We start from the raw sequence: 20,392 nt of genomic DNA, 5'->3' as shown, positions 1-20,392 counted from the left end.
ATCGTCCCAAAGAAGGATGATACCTTGCGCATCTGCATTGACTTTCAGAAGCTGAATGCTCAATCGAGGTTTGATGCATATCCAATGCCGTGCATCGATGACCTCCTAGAGCGTATCGGCCAAGCCAGGTACATTACAACTTTGGACTTATGTAAAGGTTACTGGCAAGTCCCCCTTGAGGAGGCATCCCGGACCCCACTGGGACTATACCAGTTCACCGTCCTACCATTCGGGCTGCATGGAGCACCCACAACGTTCCAGCGACTAATGGACCAGGTCCTCAGAGGCTGTGAAGAATGGTCGGCTGCATATTTGGATGATGTGGTTATCTACAGTGCAACTTGGGAGGACCATCTTCTACACCTCAGAGAAACCCTGAGCAAGATCCAGGAGGCTGGCCTGTCGCTGAATGTGGCAAAGTGTGAGTGGGCAAAGTCGGAGACCAACTACCTTGGGTACCACCTGGGAAACGGAGAGCTAAAGCCTCAAGTGGACAAGGTAGAAGCAGTGCGACGTAGCCCAAGACCAAAGACAAAGAAGGAAGTCAGATCCTTTCTAGGACTGGTACCGACGGTTCATCACCAATTTTTCTACCACTGCTGTTCCCTTGACCAACTTGCTCTGAAGAACGTGAAGAACCCTGTTGTTTGGACTGAGGAATGTGAAATGGCCTTCAACACCCTTAAGAGGCAGAGGTGTTCTGACCCAGTCCTTATAAGTCCTGACTTCACCAAGATGTTTGTTGTCCAGGTAGATGCTTCAGCTGTTGGAATTGGAGCAGTCCTGGCCCAAGGCGATATGGGTAAAGAGAGGCCCATAGCATTCCTGAGCAGGAAACTTCTTCCAAGAGAAAAACAATACTCTACCGTGGAGAAGGAATGTTTGGGGATCAAGTGGGCCTTGGAGAGCCTAAGGTACTATCTGCTAGGAAGGGAGTTTACCTTAGAAATGGATCACCGAGCCCTGACATGGATCCACACCATGAAGGACCACAACTCTCGGGTAACTAGGTGGTACCTTTCCCTGCAACCCTACCAGTTTAAGGTCCGACATCGATCAGGACCTCAAAATAAAATAGCCGACTACCTGTCTCGGAATCCCGTCAGTTCGCGGCCTGGAGAGGGGAGAGGTGATGTGACAGAGTGACCTGTCCCTGTTGGTTAACGCAGCACATACACACACACACACACACCCTCTTACCTCATCCTCCGTTCCCTGCTGGGGCGTTGTGGGTGCACACGCACGCCATTAGCACGCTGGTCATCATACACTCAAACATAGCCACTCCACTTCCATCCCCTTCAGAATCCCTGCTGAGCATGACAACATGCATACATACCTGAGTTGTGTTTGTTTCTGTTTCTATGTTTGATGTTTCATCATGTTATGTTAATACATACCTGTGTTTGTCAGCGTCTGTGTTGCCGGTCTTCCGCGTTGCTTCTCCACCATCGATCAACCGAACCCGAGCGCCACCCAGCAGCCTGGATAAATAGTGTCAGGACCGCTGTGTGTGGCCGGATCGGCGCGAAGCAACCGGAAGTCGGCTCATCCATTGTCTTGGTTCATTAGGGGGGATAATGGGAATTTGTTATTATTAGGCAAATGTTTTTGTTTCTACATTTGTATTTGTTATTTTGGTTTGGAGTTTGTTTTTGTAAATATTTTGGCTATTTTTGTGATGTTGAGAAAAGGGTCCATACTCACCTGAAATACTTACCCACAAATGTATGCAATGGTTTTAACAAAAGGGGCGGGGCTTGGACTATAAAGAGGAGCCCCAAAGAACTTTTGGGGTCAGTTAACCTGGCGAGCGAGCGTGCAAGTGTGGTGCCGTGAGCAATTTATCATTGAAGGAGTTTGCGTATATACGCAAACTCCTTCAGACCAGACCACATCTCCAACAGCTACATTTCGCTCTTTGGTGTGCCATGTGTTCCTTATGAACAGATTAGGTCCAGCCAATTGGCTCCACTTCTTTCAGAAATTATTTACCTCTCCTTGAATTTGTTTAATTCTTTTGTAAGGGTAGCCATCAAATTGGAAATCTCCAGGGTCTCCCTTTGGATTGCCACGTCCTAAAAGCAGAGAATTTGGGGTGATATACTCTATACAGTCTTCTCTGCTTTGAATTCTTGCATCAATGGGTCTCTCATTTGCAAGGTTAGCTGCCATGAAGAGAAAAGTTTGGAATTTACTCCATGTGAAAACAGCATCTCCACCAAGGTTGCTCAATGCCCGCTTTACTACTTTGACAGCTGCCTCTGCTGCACCATTCCTATGGGGAGAGTCTGCAGGGTGGATCTTCCACGACCATTCGGTACCATGCTTGGCAGCTGTGTCTTCAAGTTCAGACTTGTTTATTATATTAAGGAATTTGTGGAGCTGTTCCAGTGCAGGTCTGGCTCCCACAAAATTAGTGCCAGGATCTGACCAGAGGTTTCTGGGGTGTCTTCTTAGTGAAGTAAACCTATGATAGGCTAGTAGGAATCCTTCAGATGACATGTCACTCACCACTTCAGTGTGTATGGCTCGAGAAGCCATGCAGCAGAAGCCTATTCCCCATACTTTGAGTCTAGTTCTTTTCTTGACCTCATCTGTCACTTCATAAGGGCCGAACAGGTCCATTGTGGTGAATTCAAAAGGTGCAGCTGGGCCTGTTCGCTCTAGAGACAGGTCAGCCATGATTTGTCGACACTGTTTTGCCTTGTTTTTCCTGCAGACCACACAGCTGTCAACCATTTTCTTGGCAAGTATAAAGATTTTTATTATCCAGGATTTGTTCCTCATCCAGAGAAGAGTTCCTGCCAGTCCCTCGTAGTTTGCTTTGTGGGATTCTTGTGCCAGCAATGTAGACACCCATGCTTCAAATGGTAAAACTGGCACTGCTCGCTTATCTTCTTTGAACGTCTGAATTCTACAGAGGACTTCCTTCCTGGAAGAACAGATGTTGGGTTAAACACAGATATTCCTTCTTGAGTTTCACTTTTTGGAATTTCCTGAGTGCCTCGTAGGTCTTTTTCCTGCTTACTCCTTGTTTGAGCTCTTGTTAATGCACCTGAGAAGGCCTTCCTCTGGAGCTTGTTTACACTCTCCCTGGCATGAGCTGCAACCTCTCTAGCCGATTTTATAGGCCACTTCTCCACTGGCCACTTCAGGAACTCTGGTCCATTTTGCCATGTTGAATTCTCCTTCAAATCTTCAGGAGAACCTCCTCTTGTTATAATGTCAGCTATGTTTAGATCTCCACAGATCCACCACCAGTCTTGCACTAGGCCAGCTTTCTGGATTTCACTCACTCTATTTGCAAAGAATGTTTTATACCCATAACTGACTCTTTGAATGGCTCCTAAGAACGTTTGACTGTCGAGTAGGTGGAACCATCTCTCAATCTTCATTTGAGCATGCTTTTCCACATACTTCCTGATCCTGGCTACGAAGACAGCACCAAAGATCTCCGCTTTTACAGCTTCACCCTTCTGATCCAGGGGTGTCAGCTTGGCTTTTGATTCAACGAATCTAACTTCAGTGCCTTGACTTGTCTCCCATCTTAAGTACATCACAGCTCCATAGGTTTGGTCACTTCCATCAGAGAAAGTGATGCCCCAAGGTTTCCCTTCCCAGCCTGCTGGTGTGAGGCTCCTGTGGAATTTCACCTGTCCAAGCTGCACATATTCTTCAAAAAGCTGTATGGCTTCTTCTCTGAGCCTTTCTGAGTGAGGTTGGTCACAGTTTTCTTGGGTTAGTTTGCCACCCCCTCCCCCTTGGAATGCTTTTCTTACAAGAATTGCTCCCTTCTGTTTGGCGGGTGTAACTAAACCAATAGGGTGATACAGTCCAGCAACTTGGCTTAAGAGAGCCCTTCTAGTCAGTGGCTTAGGGGTTTCAGTTCTCACCTCCTCCTTCAGAAGATATTTTCCAACTCTTATCTTCTTCTTCCTTTTGGAAAAGTTAACGCAGATTAACATGTAGAGCTGGTCTTCATCCACTTGGTAGCCAATACCCAAGGCTTTGTTGTCTTCATCCCTCATTTGATTTGAAAGAATTACATTTTTTCCTTGTGTCTCTGTTAAACCCTCCTTCTCCACTCCTTGCCTCCCACTTTGCCCTGACCTGACCCATGGTTTGAGGAAGAAACCTCCAGCTTTCAAAATCTCTTCAACATTTGCTGTAATTTTGTTAAGCTTATTTAGGTCATTATGGGAGGTTAAGAGGTCATCTACATACCTGTCCTCTTCTATGACTCTACGCTCATCCTCCAAGTGAAGAGAGTTGGGCAGGCGTGCGGTTTCTCTCATAGCCAACTGAGCAATGCAACCAGCAGGTCTGTCCCCAATGTTGACTCTGGTTGTTGCATATTCACTTATCTCTTCATCTGGGCTGTCCCTCCAGAGGAACCTATGAAGATGCATCTCAAGCTCCTCGAGCCATACAGAGTTGTACATCTTTTTGATATCTCCTAGAGATGCATACGTCCCTTCTCTGAACCTCAGCAGGACAGCTCTGATAGGGTTGAGAACGTCTGGTCTCTTCAGAAGAAGATCATTCATACCAACGCCTTTGTATTCCTGGCTACTATTCCACACAATACGAATTGGTGTTGTTACCGAATGAGGGTTCGGCACCACCAGGTGGCTTACATACCACACTGGTCCGTTCCATTCGTCCATGATTTTGTTGGTGAGTTTTATGGCTGCGCCTCGTTCGACCATTACACGGATCTGGGTAGTATATGCGATTTTCCAGGCTGGCTCTCTGCTTAGTTGCTTTTCGGTCCTCAAAAAACAAGCCTGGACTGCACCTTTGTTGTTTGGGAGAGAGGCTGGATCTACCGTCCAAGGATACTTAGCATCCCAATGTGGAGCTGGTGTGTGAGCATCCCCCTTCTTGTAGGTGAGGCCTCCTTTAATGATCTCCAGTTCCCTCTCCTCTGCCAGGGTCATTTCTTTTCCTCCTGGTGGACAGTTTCCACATCGGCATCCTCCACATCTTGGCTCACATGCAGCTCCGATGCTGTCCCAGTGCCACCACTCAAGGAACTCACGGTTACTGGCAGCTGTATATTTGGCCTGAACCCCATCCTCCTGCCATAGCTGGGCTGTGTCAGTTCTTGGACTTGCAATTTCTTGATATTTGACAGCTGCTGTCCTCATGGACCGAGCAAAGTGCGTTTTGGACTCATATGCTGCAACCTCCACCTATTCAAATAAGTAGGGGTGCACACCACCTACTGTCTTGCCCAATGGACCCTCCCATAAGACGAGGTCTCCAATGATTTTTACCCTCTGGGGAGCGAGTCTTCCCTCTCGATGGCTAATGAGAAGGCCTCTTCTGGCCTTTCCAATTCTTTAAGTTTGACTTCTGGGAAGAATTCTCTCAACTTCTCAGGTTCAATTACTTGATGCACTCTTGCGATTTCATCCAAGCCGTAGCAGATCATTTATGAACTCTCTCGGTTCCTTTAGGTGTCTTGACTCTGACTTTGAGGAGATACCTTTGAGTGTTCACTTCCATGCCCATACCACCAACCCCATGCACAACTAAAGTTATCTTCTCATGTCTTAACCCCAGTCTTTCAGCAGCCTTATGGGTTATGCAGTTTGTATCTGAAGCAAGGTCAATTAAAGTCCCAATCTTCTGCCCTGCGTTTGCAGTAACTTGCATCAACATCATGATGACAGGGATTTCAGTGAGCCCATTCCTCTGCAGTAGCTCCGACTGGCCTGAGGAGCCAACAGTTACTCAATTCCTGAGACTCAGCTCAACAATGGTGTAGGCCAGGGATAGGCAACTCCGGTCCTGGAGGGCCATCATCCTGCAGAGTTTAGCTCCAACCCAGTGTTAATTTTGACAGCAAATTTGGATTTAGTCTTAGTCTTAGTCTTTTGAATAACACACCATTTAGTTTTAGTCACATTTTAGTCATCTGAATTGTTTTAGTCTTAGTCTAGTTTTAGTCGACTAAATATCATAAAAGTTTTAGTCTTAGTCTAGTCTTAAGTCTTTTAGTCTTAGTCTAGTTTTTTTAGTAGAAAAAAAGTCAACTTAGTTGACTTGACTAAATGTTTCCATCAGTCTGTTATGGAATGATATTTATTAAATAAAGGCCTGCTCTCCATGAAAAATATACATGCTCTCTGAAAAAGATATGCATTCGTCCTGAATGATATGCAATGCATATGACATTCTTTCAAGATGAAGTACAGCATTATTGAAATAGACAACCACCTATATTATATTTGTATTGTATGTTCATTCTATTTCTTTATTTGTGCTATTTACACAAAGTTTACATTTTTTTAAGTTTGTGGTTGTTCATTTAAAATAGCACTGCATAGTCTTCACTGTAAAATAAAATACACAATCAAACCAAAATGTATTCAGACACCTTCAACGTTTCTTACAACGTTTTTTTTTTGTCACTAGTAAAACAATATAATCTATTCTATCTGATTTTTGGATTGACTTTGGATAAATTCTTGTTAAAACTACTAAGTAATTCAATAAAGAGCAGTGATTGATTTACTTTCATTTTCATACATTAAAGACACTGACAGCAGAGCTAGTAAATTAGGCGCGGTCACTTTAAGAGACAAATGCATCCATTATAAAGATACGCATCCGATTTCTTTCCAACTCTTTACTTTCACTGAAGACATAACTACAGACTTTTTCGAACACACTTTCCAAGACGGGTATTTCGACATATTTAGTTTGTATTTGTTGTCGGTACAAAAGCAAGAAGACTTTGAGACGCGTCTCTGCTAGCTCCCTGAACACCAGAACACCGCGCTGCTGAATTGAGCTCTTTCAATTTTCACTCTTTTTCTTATATTTATTTAAAATGCGATTTTTATTTGTTCGTTCGGGTGCAGGAGGACGCAAACGTGCTGAAGGAGAGCTCGCTTCAGTGTTGTGCGAGTAACCAGCTGCTCAGTTCAACTGTCCCGCATCGCGGGGCTGAAGGCAACTTGATGTATTGAATGCTCGGAGCACGTTATAAAACGTATTCTTAAAATACACATTTCAGTTTTAATAAATGCTCATATTAAAACATAGCATTACACATAAGTAGTTACAAAAATAACCAGTGATACATTTACGACCCCATAAAACTTTGGGTCGCAATGGCATTTCAAAAGGTCGCAGTGTAGTTCCCTGTGTAAACAACTTAACTGTTATGAAAACGTCCTCGAAACTGTGCGAATTTCTGCAAACTCATCTTTGTTCTCTTTTCTGTGTAACTGCTGCGTTTGTTTAGCTGTTGCGCTTGCATTTGCCGCGGCTTTTTAAAAGGGCTCGGCTGCTTCTGCATAGATCAACCTACCCTCAAAGATTCGCTCTGATTGGATCTCTTCTCCATTCGTCCCTCCCATATATTTTCGTCTCATTTTTATTCGTTGACTAAAGTGTCAGTTATATTTCGTCACGTTTTTCGTCATCATATCTGACTTTTTATTTAGTTTTTATTTAGTTTTCGTCCGTGAAAAAGGTTAGTTGACGAATATTTTTCGTCATAGTCTTCGTCAACGAAATTAACACTGGTACAATTGAAGAGTTTCGTTGCAAAACGAGATATATCCATTTTGAGAAATGTTGGTTATTTGACATTATTATTTAAGACATCAACAGTCAAGTTCATTTCCAATTATTTGTACATTAAACTATTATTTGAGCTCAGTGAAGGCCAGGGACACAATATTCTTCAAATCCAGGATATTTTTTATTTAATTTTATGTCCATAAATAAGTCAAAAACCATGCCAAAATGCAACATATTTATCTTAACATTGTCAAACATCTTAAAGTGGTTAAAAAACAATACATCATAAATATATGGAATAGTATATACAAAGATTGATTAATAATAATAAGATTCTGAGTTAGTTTTGGCCAGAACATACACAACATAACATTTATTTATTTATTTTTTGCAAAAAGCAATGCAAAGGCGCGTTTACACGCGTCTGGAGGTCTCGTGGCGTGAAGGCGTTTAGCGCAGCGCGGAAGACGCGAATTCGCCTCGTTCACGCGTCTAGAGGCACCTTTGACTTTCACAATAGGGGTTTTAAGAAATAGTTTCTAGAAATCATTCGCGCCAGACGCTCTATTAGCGTTTGGTGTGAACACAGCAAACCTCCCTGACTTTCTTCTTGACATCAGCGGAGACTCGTTCCCTGCTGCATTTGTTTATTGTTGACAGACGCAGGAGTATTTTATCCTGGTCCACTTTTCGTTAAATCACTGAGCAAACTCGGAGCACTTCACCGGCGGTGACTCTCTCCTCGCGTGACATCCTGAACTCACGCAGCATCCTGAACGTTCTATAGCCTATATCGCACTTTGTAAAGAAACTGGGCTGGCGGATGTCGCGTTTTGTGAAAAAAAATATTTTGTAGTAGGCTTAAAATGTAAATTTTTTAATCTTATTAATGGCAGCAATTCACACATAGATTAAGGTATATCTGAACAGTGATTTCCAATAATAAAATCCAAATGTCAAAAAATGCGTTTATCGTGTTTTGCAACCGAACTCTTCAATTACTTTTAAAAAAAATGTAGTAATATGTACAGTAATTGCGGACAAATAGTATCCAAGGCAACAGTGTAAAAGAAAAAATTGCAGCAGGAGAAAACACCACTAGCACTCTGCTCTGCTGCACACTCTATTAACTGTTGATGGAAATTTACTACCGAAAGTGAAACTTAAACTAAAGCTACTGCTGCTGGTTAGCCAAAAGGGGGCACTGTTGCACACGCAATTATGTTAAAAAACAAACCCTTAATTTACTTCAGAGTGGTCAGAACAACGTTTGTGAATATTTTGAATAAAACAGGTATAACTAAATAAAAGCGATCCATGTGCATACAGATGTATTGTAGCTGCATTGTGTCACATGAGAAGCATGACGCGTCGCCATGGAAACAATAAGGCGGTAAACTCTAAAATAACGGTCGTCTAAAAAAAAACTCATGCCGGGGACTCAGCTAGAAAATTTTAAACTCATGTGCGAAAGGGTTAATGTGTGTGGAGAGGGATGTTGTTTGCTCTCTTTGAAGTTTTATTGTTTTAATGCATGGCGTCTGTTTTGTGCGGGTTCCTGAGTATTTGCTGGCAATTCAGGAGTGAAGTGTCCAAATGAGGAGGGTCTGGCTGCAGACATGCTCTTAAAATAATTTATTGATTCATTAATTTACAGACTGCAAGGGACGTCACTTGTGGAAGTGCAGGTGTCTGAGAATTCAGGTGCATGTCTGGAGCCAGACCCTTCTCATTTGGACACTTCACTCCTGAATTGCCATTGACTTATTTCTCAATTTGATAACATGACATGTTGAACAACATTAAACATTAAAAATGAATATAAAACATACATAAATACTGTATATACTCCTAAACCAGGTCTTTGTTTACAATGATGTTTTTGATATAATATTTTTCCAAATAGTAGGAGTGCTATTGAAGTACTACTTTCCAAAGATATTTTCCAAGACGAGGACATAAGGACTGCAGTTAACTGCAACTCGAGAAATTCGTCAAGATGAAGGAAACAACATTCGAAGCTGCCATCTCATACCAGTCCAGTTCCCTTTCGAAGGGAACTTCGACAATACGTCATCGATATGGAGCCAGAAGAGTCTCAATAAAGATAAATGCACACACTACATTCACATATGCACACACAGGATTCATAGATGCACACACATGATTCATAAATACACACACAAGATGCACAAATGCGCCCAAAATTCACAAATGCACACACAAAATTTAAAAAGCACAGAAGATTCACAAATGCATACAAAATTCAGAAATGCACACAAAAATCAGAAATACACACACAATTCAGAAATGCAAACAACATTTACAAATGCACTCAAGATTCACAAATGCACAGGACAAGATTCAGAAATGTATTTCTGATGCACACACACATATATCTTGATTCACAAACTGCTTGCGGTCTGTGAACTTCACTGCATTTGTGTGTGAATTTTGAGACTCCCCTGACTTGGCTCCACAAACAAATGCTTTTTTTTTAACAGGGAATGATCAGCAACCAATCAGATATCTCCCTTCTTTTAGCCAATCACAAGAATGCACCCCACGTGGGGGGATTGTTTACTTATAAGCCAATCACATGAACGTGTTCACACAGCAATTGTATTAAATTGTATGAAAATACAGATGTTTAGATTACAATTCAGGTTTATTTTTTATTATTTTTTACTAAATATAAATTTAAAAATGTCTCAATACATATAGCCCAGTGACTGCAGAAAAAAAGTTAACCATGGATTCATAAATTTGCAATAGGCAATTATTTCATTTTATTGAAATATTTTAATGAAAGTAAAAAAAAAAAAAAAATGTTTAAACCTATTTGAATATTTAAATATATCTAAATATTCTTTTGGATGCAATATAGAAGTCACTTTAATTATAATATTCAGTCCCTACATGAAGAGAGAGTCAGTGGTCCGCTGCGAGAGGAAAGTGGCTCTCTGGCTGCGAAAAGTGGGTCTCCGGCTGTCGCTCGCTAAGGAAAGTGAGTTGATCGCTGCGTGAGGAAAGTGAATCGTTCGCTCAACTTCGCTGCTTGAGGAAAGTGAATCGTTCGCTGAGGAAAGTGAGTCGCTCGCTGGGTGAGGAAAGTGAGTCGTTCGCTGCGTGACTTGTGAGGAAAGTGAATCGTTCGCTGAGGAAAGTGAGTCGCTCGCTGGGTGAGGAAAGTGAGTCATTCGCTGCGTGACTCGTGAGGAAAGTGAGTCGCTCGCTGGGTGAGGAAAGTGAGACGTTCGCTGCGTGACTCGTGAGGAAAGTGAGTCGTTCGCTGCGCAAAGTGGGTCGCCGGCTGTGTGAGGTAAGTGAGTCGTTCGCTGCGTGAGGAAAGTGAGTCGTTCGCTGATTGGCTTATAAGTATACAATCCACCACGTGGGGTGCATTCTTGTGATTGGCTAAAACAAGGGAGATATCTGATTGGTTGCAGATCATTCCCTGTTTAAAAAAAAGGCATTTGTGTGTTGAGCCAAGTCAGGGGAGTCTCAAAATTCACACACAAATGCAGTGAAGTTCACAGACCGCAATCAGTTTGTAAATCAAGATATATGTGTGTGTGCATCAGAAATACATTTCTGAATCTTGTCCTGTGCATTTGTGAATCTTGAGTGCATTTGTAAATGTTTGCATTTCTAAATTGTGTGTGTATTTCTGAATTTTGTGTGCATTTGTGAATTTTGTATGCATTTGTGAATCTTCTGTGCTTTTTAAATTTTGTGTGTGCATTTGTGAATTTTGTGTGCATTTGTGTATCCTGTGTGTGTATTTATGAATTATGTGTGTGCATGTATGAATCCTATGTGTGCATATGTGACTGTAGTGTGTGCATTTATCTTTATTGAGACTCTTCTGGCTCCATACATCGACGCTATGGGGAACGCCTCAGATGTGACAGGTGTCTGAAATCAAATATCAACTCACAGCAATCATGCTGACTGGCGACAGCCGTGAATCATCAGCTTGAATGATCAGCGTGCGACCTGGATATAAAAAGGGCGCCTTGAAACCATGACAATATCCTTTTCGTCTTCAGGGACTGTTTTGTCTGATTTAAACGTCTGCTTAGAGCGAAAATGAAACGCACATCTAAGGCAAGTCCTAAAAGTTTTGTGAAATGTGCTGACCCGTGCCCAAGATATTTGTCGCCGGGTGACACTCACGAGATATGTGTTGTACTGTTTGGGTGAAGAGCACGCACAGGATGCTCATGAGGGAGCGTTCTGTGCAAGTTGTGAGCGTTTTTCTTTGAGAACACTACGCTCTCGTCGGGCTCTCTTCTCGAGGGAAGAGAGTTCAAGATCTGGTCCTCGCGGATCGGGTCCCGCTCGTGCCGAGGCAGAGCGGCGATGCGCTTCATGGGAATCCCAGATGGAGCTCGCTGACAGTCTCAAGAGGGGCGTTAACCTCTCGGACGCGTCATCGGCTGACGAGAGTGAGCTGGAGGTGGATGACGGAGACTTTTTTCCTACTGATACTGCAGCGAGTGCTCTTCGGGCTGGGCAAGAGATGGCTGAGGAGGATGATTTAGATCCTCAACCTCGTCAGCCATCCTGCCCCGTGTACGCAGAGTTGGTGGAAGTTATGGAGCGTGCCACTGACAAACTTCAGTTGCCATGGCGGCGCACTCAGGGAGAGATCGTTCGCGGTCGTTTTTACGATCGTTTTTTTCCCTGAACATAGACCACCAGCTCAGCAGAGCCTTCCATTCCTTCCTGATCTCCATTCAGAGATCGAGAGGGCATGGAAGAAACCATACTCTGCCCGCATTCATCGACATCAGCGGGGTAATTTCGCTGATGTTGAGGGGATCGGGGAGTATGGTTATGTGTCGATGCCACCCATTTACGAGATGTTTGCAAACTTTCTCGTATCTGGGCAGGTGTCGACACTAAAAGCTCAGACTCTGCCATCCAAGCCCATTAAAACCACGGCTCGCTTGAATGGCAGAGCGTACATGGCAGCTGCCCTTCATACCATGGCAGTGCTCCAAGCCTACCAAGCTGACCTTCTGCAGGATCTCGACCAGGGGGCAGGGCTGTCCTCTGAGGCAGTCGCTGAGTTGCGCCAGACCACAGATTTATCCCTCCGGGCCACTAAACAGATTGCTGCCGCAATCGGCCAATCCCTTCTCCTTGATTCACCAGTTTCGCCTGCTAAACTTTTTGGCACCTCTGTTGAGGTGGTGGTTGGAAAGTTTAGGGAAGCGAAGGCGCGCTCAGCCGCATTTAAGACCTGTATACCACTGAGATCCGGGCCCCAGCCCAGGTAGGCGGGAGGACCGGGTCCGTCTTGGTCTGAGGACCGTAGATAGGACCAGAGGTCTAGTGTTGCCTCTCGTGCGCCCCCTCCATGGAGGAGTAGGACACAGAGGAGGCGAGCCTCCCGCAAGAAGAGGGACTTCAGGAGATCATTCAGCACAAGCGCAGCAACGCTCAGCGGAAGTAGGGTTTGATCTCCCTGGAGGGCCTTTTCTACCAGCCCTCTACCTCTTTTTGACTCCCCAGGCGTTTACATTACACCAGACCTGGGGATGGGCCTTATAATGAGAACTATGTTCTGATGGCCCGCCGTAGCAACTGGTTAATGTGAGCGCCTCTTTTAGGCATGTAAAAGTGGTGGTCCCCAGATTCACTGAGAACTCTCTGGCGAGTCTTCACTCCGCATGCCGCAGGTGAACTTTTTGGTTTGTAAAATTCTGTGTATATAACTAACTCTGATTTGTATTTCTCTACAGACCTTGTTCCCTGTATAGATCTAAGGGGTCATTCTTAGAGGAACAATTAAAGTATTGGACTTTAGGGCCCTGAAGCCTCCCCCAGTTGGTGGCTAGAACGAATTAGGAAGAAGCTCGAAGATTTGGCTTCTGTGCTGAGTATGTGATGGCCTTCCTGTCATAACATTATATATGCGTGGTGGGCCACCGCTCATTTCTGTTTAGCCTCAGGGCTATTAGCCACCCAGGGGTAGAGTAGTTGGTCTTCCAAAAAAAAAAAAAAAAAAAAAACTTTTTTGCTTTAGGTTTAGACTGACGCTGGCGCTTCAGATAGATCTTCAGATAGATGTCCTGCCTATCGGTTTGTGACATTGCTATCCTGAGTACTCGCTCCCCTGAGCTCTGTAGGGTTTCATTAGGTTGAGTGTTTTCACAGCCTCTCAATCAAGTAGGCTGTGGCTCCTCCGAGCCCTCAGGTAGATCTATGCTTGTAGGTCGGCCCTCATCTGGGCCGCCTCTGTAGCTGGCCTAGGCTATGCTAGGGATAATGGAGGCGTGTTGCTAAGTATAGCTGCCACATTCATTATGTGTTAGGCTTCCTCCCATAGATTTCAGCCTCCTCCCTTAAATGGGAGTTGTTGGCCAAGGCCGCCCCTTTCTCTGCATTCAGGGGTGATAGAGTAATGCAGGGTGGTAGCTGAGGTAGGATCAGTCTGGCAGGGTTAGGCCATCTTTCGCTCTGCGAAGTGACAGTTTGTCAGACCCTGCCAAACAGAGATGTTTTTGGGCCTCTAGAGCTGGCTCCACTCAGCCCGTTGAGCTAATCGCTCGACCGATGGGTTGAAGTGGGTTGGATTGCAATTTAGCCCCCCCTAGGCTGGGCGCAGGACAAATCCCTGTCACCCTTTGGAGCCACTTGCAGGCCTGCTCCCTGTCTAACCTTGCAGGGGCATATGGTTGTTACTCCCCCGCTAACTCAGGGTAGTTTTGAGTAGTCCATTCTCAGCTCTGTATCTATCTCACAACACGATGGCTCCGGTTGAGCAGGGAGTTCTAAACTACATTTCATTCCGGTTTTTGAACTCCGCTCCCTTTGAAGCCAGAGCATTGCCATGGGCTGACGCCTATGCATTTAGTAGGTAGGCCCCTAATGGGGCCTCCACTAGGCAGAATGGCATATGTTGTACTCCCCTGCTATAAAGGTATTGCTTTTTGCTGAGTACACTGCCTCTGGCAATGTGATTAGGTACCAAGATGCTGTAGCAACAGCTTTCTGCCGCGAAGGCTGCACGGTTGGGTAGTAGGCCCCAGCAGGTCTCCTTGACCGAATAGCCCCCAATAGGGCTCCTAGGCCAGCTCACCTTCGGTGGTTGGCCCTGGTAGTTCGGGCAGAAGGCTCACTGCCGATTAGTAGGCCTTAACAGGCCTCCTCGGAGGTGGGTCACAACATTGTGGAACATACACTAGGACAAAACTATAGGAAAAGTTTTTTAATAGTATGGTTCCAGCAGTGTTCGTTAAAGTAGCAAAATAGACTCGCTATCAGCTAGTAGGCTCGACCAGGCCTCCCTGTTAGGCGAGTCCCCAGCAGCAGTTACATCCAGCTGATTAGACTGTTTCAGGTAGTAGGCCTCTTCAGGCCTCCCTGAAGGTGGGCTCCCACAATTTGTGGTGGTCAGGTAGTAGGCTTTACTAGGCCTCCCTGAGGGTTTAATCCCACAAACTGTGGTTACTAGATGGCAGGCCCCACAGGCCTCCCTGAAGTTGAATTCCCGCTTCTTTGAACTGTCAGGTAATAGGCCTCATAAGGCCTCCCTGAAGGCAAGGCCCCAAAGACAGTCAACTGGACTGCCAGTCTGTCTCACTATCAGCTATGGTTTTCAGGTAGTAGGCCTCTCCAGGCCTCCCTGAAAGTAAGCTTTCCTGCACTGTGTTTATCAGGTAGTAGGCCTCACTAGGCCTCCCTGAAGTTGAGCTCCCAAATACTGTGGTTGTCAGGTAGTAGGCCTCACCAGGCCTCCCTGGAGTTGAGTTCCAAATGACTTTCAGTTTCCACTTAAGGTGGTTATCTGGTAACAGGTAGTAGGCCTCTCTAGGCCTCTCTGTAGGTGAACTCCCACATATTGTGGTTATCAGGTAGTAGGCTTCACCAGGCCTCTCCGAAGGTGAGCTCCCACATACTGTGGTTGTCAGGTAGTAGGCCTCTCCAGGTCTCCCTGGGAGTAGTTTCACGGTGATGCTGGGTTTTGTAAGCTAGTGGCCGCTTACTTTCAGTTTAGCAGTCCTTAGCAGGCAGCTACCGAAGGTGAGCTTGCGCCCTGGCTCGGCTCAAGTTTTTATTCTCTGCTACGGGTTCCCTCCTGGAACCTCTTTATCCTGCTACAGCCTGGTTGCCTACCAGGTAGATCTTATGCTCCCCTCACTGAGGGTCAATGTGAGTATGTGGTCTCCTGAGTCTGGTCAGTCAGTCGTAGGCCTCTCATGAGGCCTCCCAGTTAGATCAGTCCTTAGGCCCTCACAGGCCTCCTCAGTGTTTTTGAAACACAAACACTGGGTAGATCCGTGGATCGAGTAGAGAAACTCCCCACGTTGGCAAGGGTTGTAAAGCACTACGCTGAGTCATACTCTCCAGGATATCCTGTCTCTGAGATCCGGGCCGAGTGGTTCACTGCCTGCTCCGCAGTTCCTCGGGCTGGATGCCTTCCTAAAGGCAAGTGTCCAGAGGCTCTGTCTTCGGACAGACAGGAAGTGGCTAGTCTGTAGTGTCTTATGTAATGACACCAGGTCAGGCCTGCCTCGTTCCCTGTTCTCAGGGAACAAAGGTTACATTTGTAACCTGAGACGTTTTGGGGCGTAAAAAAAATGAAAGCATCTCCTTAATGTGGACCAATCACCGTCACGGGTTACTCTATAAAGAATTTTGTATTAGTATTGCTTCTGCTTATATAAGCTTTGTAATTTCATGAAATAGACTTTTTGACAAAAAACTTCTTTCTTTGGCACACTCCTTTTGAATTATTTTACTGTTGGTTTTTTAACAACTTGATTATCAAATGTTTCTATTTATTTCCTATAATAACATAATGGCATGACAAAAGCAAAGCACCTCTGATGCTGAATTTTATTTACGCAGATCCAAAGTTTACCAAAAATCTTCAGGAATTTCATTCAGAAAATTCACATCTGATACGTGGAATGAGACAAAAACCCAGAGAAACAATTAAATGCAACTGCTTGATATTTATTGAGTTCTACTTGCACATTAGCAAAGAAATTACGTAGAATTAGTTAAAGGAGCAATTGACCAAAAAAATGAAAAATTGATTACAAACTTGCAGCCTTTCACTTCACAAGACATTAATTGATGGACTGGAGCCGTGTGGACTATTGTGATGTCTTCATGATCAGCTGTTTGAGATTTCATTCTGATGGCACCCATTCACTGCAGAGGATCTCCATCAATAAGCAAATTATGTAAAGTTATATTTCTTCAGATCTGTTCTGATGAAGAACTAATCTTTATCTTGGATCGACTGAGGGTAAGCGATGTTTCAAAATTGTCATTTTTTGGTCAACTATTCCTTTAATGCAAGACAATAAGACATTTACAATTTTACATTAAACTTAAATGCTCGAGTGTATTTCTTCACACACACATAAGGCTTTTTAATATGACAGGGGCTGTCATTCCAGTTGCTCGAGGCTATAGCAGGAAGGAAAAAAGTCTATTATTGTTACAGTATAAGTATTCTGATCAAATGTAATGCTTCTTAAGGTAATACAGCCAATTCTATTCCTTTACCATTTCATAAACATTAGGTGAAGATAAAATACAGTTCTACATTCGGCTGGTTATTGGATAAAAATAACAAAGATATAAATAGTGATGATATTTTATAAACATTTAAAACACTCACGTTGATAGTTCATCATAAGACAGTGCTCGTTTCTATTGGTATTGTCAGGTTGTGAAGGAGCCCATATCTCTTGGTCCAGTTTTGATCCATCACTCCAGAGCCATGTTCCCTCCTGTGAACAGAACACCATAAAGGACACTCCGTTTCCATCACACACCTACATGGCATTATTTGATATTCGTTAATATAAAAAAACATGTTCACACCAACCATTTGGATCACAAGTTCATGATGTTAACGCATCAAAAACATGTTTGTGTTTCTCTACAGAAACCAGTAGACCTACCATGCCAAACATATCAGCTGTATCCTAATCTTACTTTTTATTCTATGACAAAACTCAAGAACAACTACAATATACAAAAGAAAAAGAAAAAGAATGGCCATTGACAAGTACGCTAAACAAATGTAAAACAAACATACTGAAACAGCGTCATAGCCTCCTATCCAGGCCTCAGTTGCAGCTTGAGTTTGATATTTAATCATGAACTGTACGAAGGTGTACTCCTCATAACTGTGTACAGAGGCCAGGTTCCCATCGTAGCCCAAACACTGTTTCTAAAGAGAGTAGGACATAAAAACTATTGTTAACCAACTGAAAATTTCAAGACTTAGAAATGAAGGAATCCCTATGATAAGATGGCATCTCATACCTCTGCATCAATCCAGGAACGCTGAAAGTTAAAAAAGCGGAAGCATCTACCTTTATATGCAGACCATCCACTTTCACAGGTTTCTGTAAGAAAGATAAGTGAGTATTATTGCTGCCTTAAACCTTTAGTATTTTCATTAAACTGAGATCAGATTGATATTGTATGTATACGCACCTTGTCTGACCAGGGTACAGGTCCCTGTTTAAAATGTGTAAATAGCACAAAGAAATAAACAGAACAAAGAAACAAATTAAACAATGTTTAAGTTTGTAATTGTCCAATTACAGAGACCATATAATCAAATGTAAAATAGCATTGCATAGTCTTCACTGTATAAATGAAAAAGAGTTGAATTCTTGTTAAAAGGACAAAGTAATTTAGTGAAGGGCAGTGAGAGATTTTCTCTCATTAGATTTCATGGATTAAAATAAGGACATAGACAGCAGCTGCTAAATTAGGCGCAGTCACTTTAAAACACAATGCATCCAAATTCTTTCTCAACTGTTTACATTCACTTAACTGGTAACCGACCGCCAAGACAGGTACAACATAATATTTTATGCATTTGTCCGTTCAAGAACAAGAAGAGGCAAAACTCAATTTGGTGTTGAAGGGCTGAGACGTGGCTCTCTGTGTGCACAGAACACATTAAGCTTTTCACCTCTTTTTGTGTTTGTAAGTTAATGTGATGGAGATGGAGAACTCAGTTCGGTGTTTGAGCTCTGTCCACATCCGTGGGTCCCTATAATCATCACCACCTTTCACCCCACCAGTGACGACCCTGCTTTTGTCACTACAACTAGACAGAACAAATGTAACACACTAAAATATCTCACCATTGCTTCTGCAATTAAGAGGTGCTGCCTCTGAAATAATAAAAGAAAAAAGAATATATATATATATGTTAAACATTTTAATAATCAGATTACAATTTTATGTCTAAATCCAAACTAGCAGTCTGTGGGATTTGAGGTAAACTGAACAAATTAAAAACTGGGCCACATACACTTCACAACAATTACCTGAAGCATCCAGAGCAAAAGAGCAGAACAAATGTAACACACTAAAATATCTCACCATCGCTTGTGCCAGTAAGAAGTGCTGTCTCTGAAATAATAAAAGAAAAAAGAATATATATGTATTAAACATTTTAATAATCAGATTACAATTTTATGTCTTAGTCCAAACTAACAGTCTGAGGGATTTGAGGTAAACTGAATAAATTAAAAACTGGGCCACATACACTTCACAACAATTACCTGAAGCATCCAGAGCAAAAGAGCAGAACAAATGTAACACGCTAAAAGACAGCATCAATATCTTACCATTGCTTGTGCCATTAAGAGGTGTTGCCTCTGAAATAATCAAAGAAAAATTATATATATGTGTGTGTGTGCTTTAAAAATTTTAATAATCAGATTACAGTTTTATGTCTAAATCCAAACTAACAGTCTGTGGGATTTGAGGTAAACCACACGAATAGAAAACTGGGCCACATACACTTCACAACAATTACCTGAAGCATCCAGAGCAAAGAGCAGAAAGAAAGACAGACAAAGAGGCCAGACTGCCATTGTTCCTGAAATCAACCAGTACTACTGCACACCTGACAAAACATGAAGACAGAACAGTTTTTATTCATTATTAACCTGTTCTCAATATCCACATTCCAATATTCCCAGCTGTACAAGACCCCTGTGCATCACTATGAAGAGGATATATATATATAAGCATTTCAAATTATCCATTGACTCAAGACACACTTTTATGAAACAGTAAAGTGTAAAGTTTTGAACGGCTGAAAAACCTCACCCTCTATGAAGTTAGTCACGTCCAAGTCGTCTGTAGCTCTCTGCAGAACAACAAATGCTTGACTCTTCAAAACCAGATCATGACTCCCCTCTTTTTATTTGGTTCATACACAGAGGAGACTGCTGTCTGATTGGTTCCTGTCTCCAAAACCCACAACAAATCTTTATCTTACACCTAATCCCACACAGGAAAACCAGGAGAATTATGATAAGAAATCAGATTTCAACACCACACATTACATAACCTAAAATAAATACAAACATTTACTTGACTTGGTTATTTTATACATAAAAAAAAAAAAAAAAAAAAAAAAAAAACTACGCTGCAGTAGTACGAATATAGACTATGTATATCTATTTTTAATTATTATAAAAATAATTATATATTTAATATTTATAGACTATGAAAATATAAATGTAGACTATGTATATCTATATAAGCGAGTATAGAGTAGGAATATAGAATGTGAAAAATAGAAATATAGACTATGTATATTTGTACATGGAAATGTACAGTATTAACAATAAAAAACAAATAGTGCAGTAATGTGCAAATTGAGTTCAACTACGTGATAACAAAAGCAACAGTAATAGTAACAGATTTGAGATGAGGCTATATGAGTAATCTTTAATGTAATCAATAATCTTTACTTAATATCCTAATGATTTTTGGCATAAGAGAAAAATCTATAATTTTGAATGTTTTTTTTTTTAGCTATTGCTACAAATATACCCTT

General features: G+C 42.6%; 1 protein-coding gene across 6 annotated transcripts; it reads right to left on the bottom strand.

Moving 5' to 3' along the window:
* Window positions 1-16,494: 16,494 nt before the first annotated feature.
* LOC113070338 (galactose-specific lectin nattectin-like) lies at window positions 16,495-19,771 on the bottom strand. 6 transcript variants are annotated; one of them, XM_026243621.1, is made up of 10 exons: window positions 19,657-19,771; window positions 19,361-19,450; window positions 19,170-19,199; window positions 18,922-18,951; window positions 18,681-18,710; window positions 18,019-18,042; window positions 17,845-17,927; window positions 17,615-17,749; window positions 17,192-17,303; window positions 16,495-16,977 (listed from the first exon to the last, which is right to left on the bottom strand). In XM_026243621.1, exons 2-10 carry the CDS (start codon window positions 19,416-19,418, stop codon window positions 16,880-16,882), a joined length of 600 nt encoding a protein of 199 aa, XP_026099406.1. In that variant the 5' UTR covers window positions 19,419-19,450; window positions 19,657-19,771; the 3' UTR covers window positions 16,495-16,879. The 6 variants fall into 6 exon arrangements, with proteins under 6 accessions (XP_026099406.1, XP_026099407.1, XP_026099408.1 ...); XM_026243622.1 differs by lacking the exon at window positions 18,922-18,951; XM_026243623.1 differs by lacking the exon at window positions 19,170-19,199.
* Window positions 19,772-20,392: the final 621 nt, after the last annotated feature.

Source organism: Carassius auratus, unplaced genomic scaffold (genome assembly GCF_003368295.1).
Source record: "Carassius auratus strain Wakin unplaced genomic scaffold, ASM336829v1 scaf_tig00003761, whole genome shotgun sequence".
Classification (NCBI taxonomy): Eukaryota; Metazoa; Chordata; class Actinopteri; order Cypriniformes; family Cyprinidae; genus Carassius; species Carassius auratus.
Note: the sequence above shows the minus strand (reverse complement) of the source record. Positions and strands in the feature narration are given on the sequence as shown.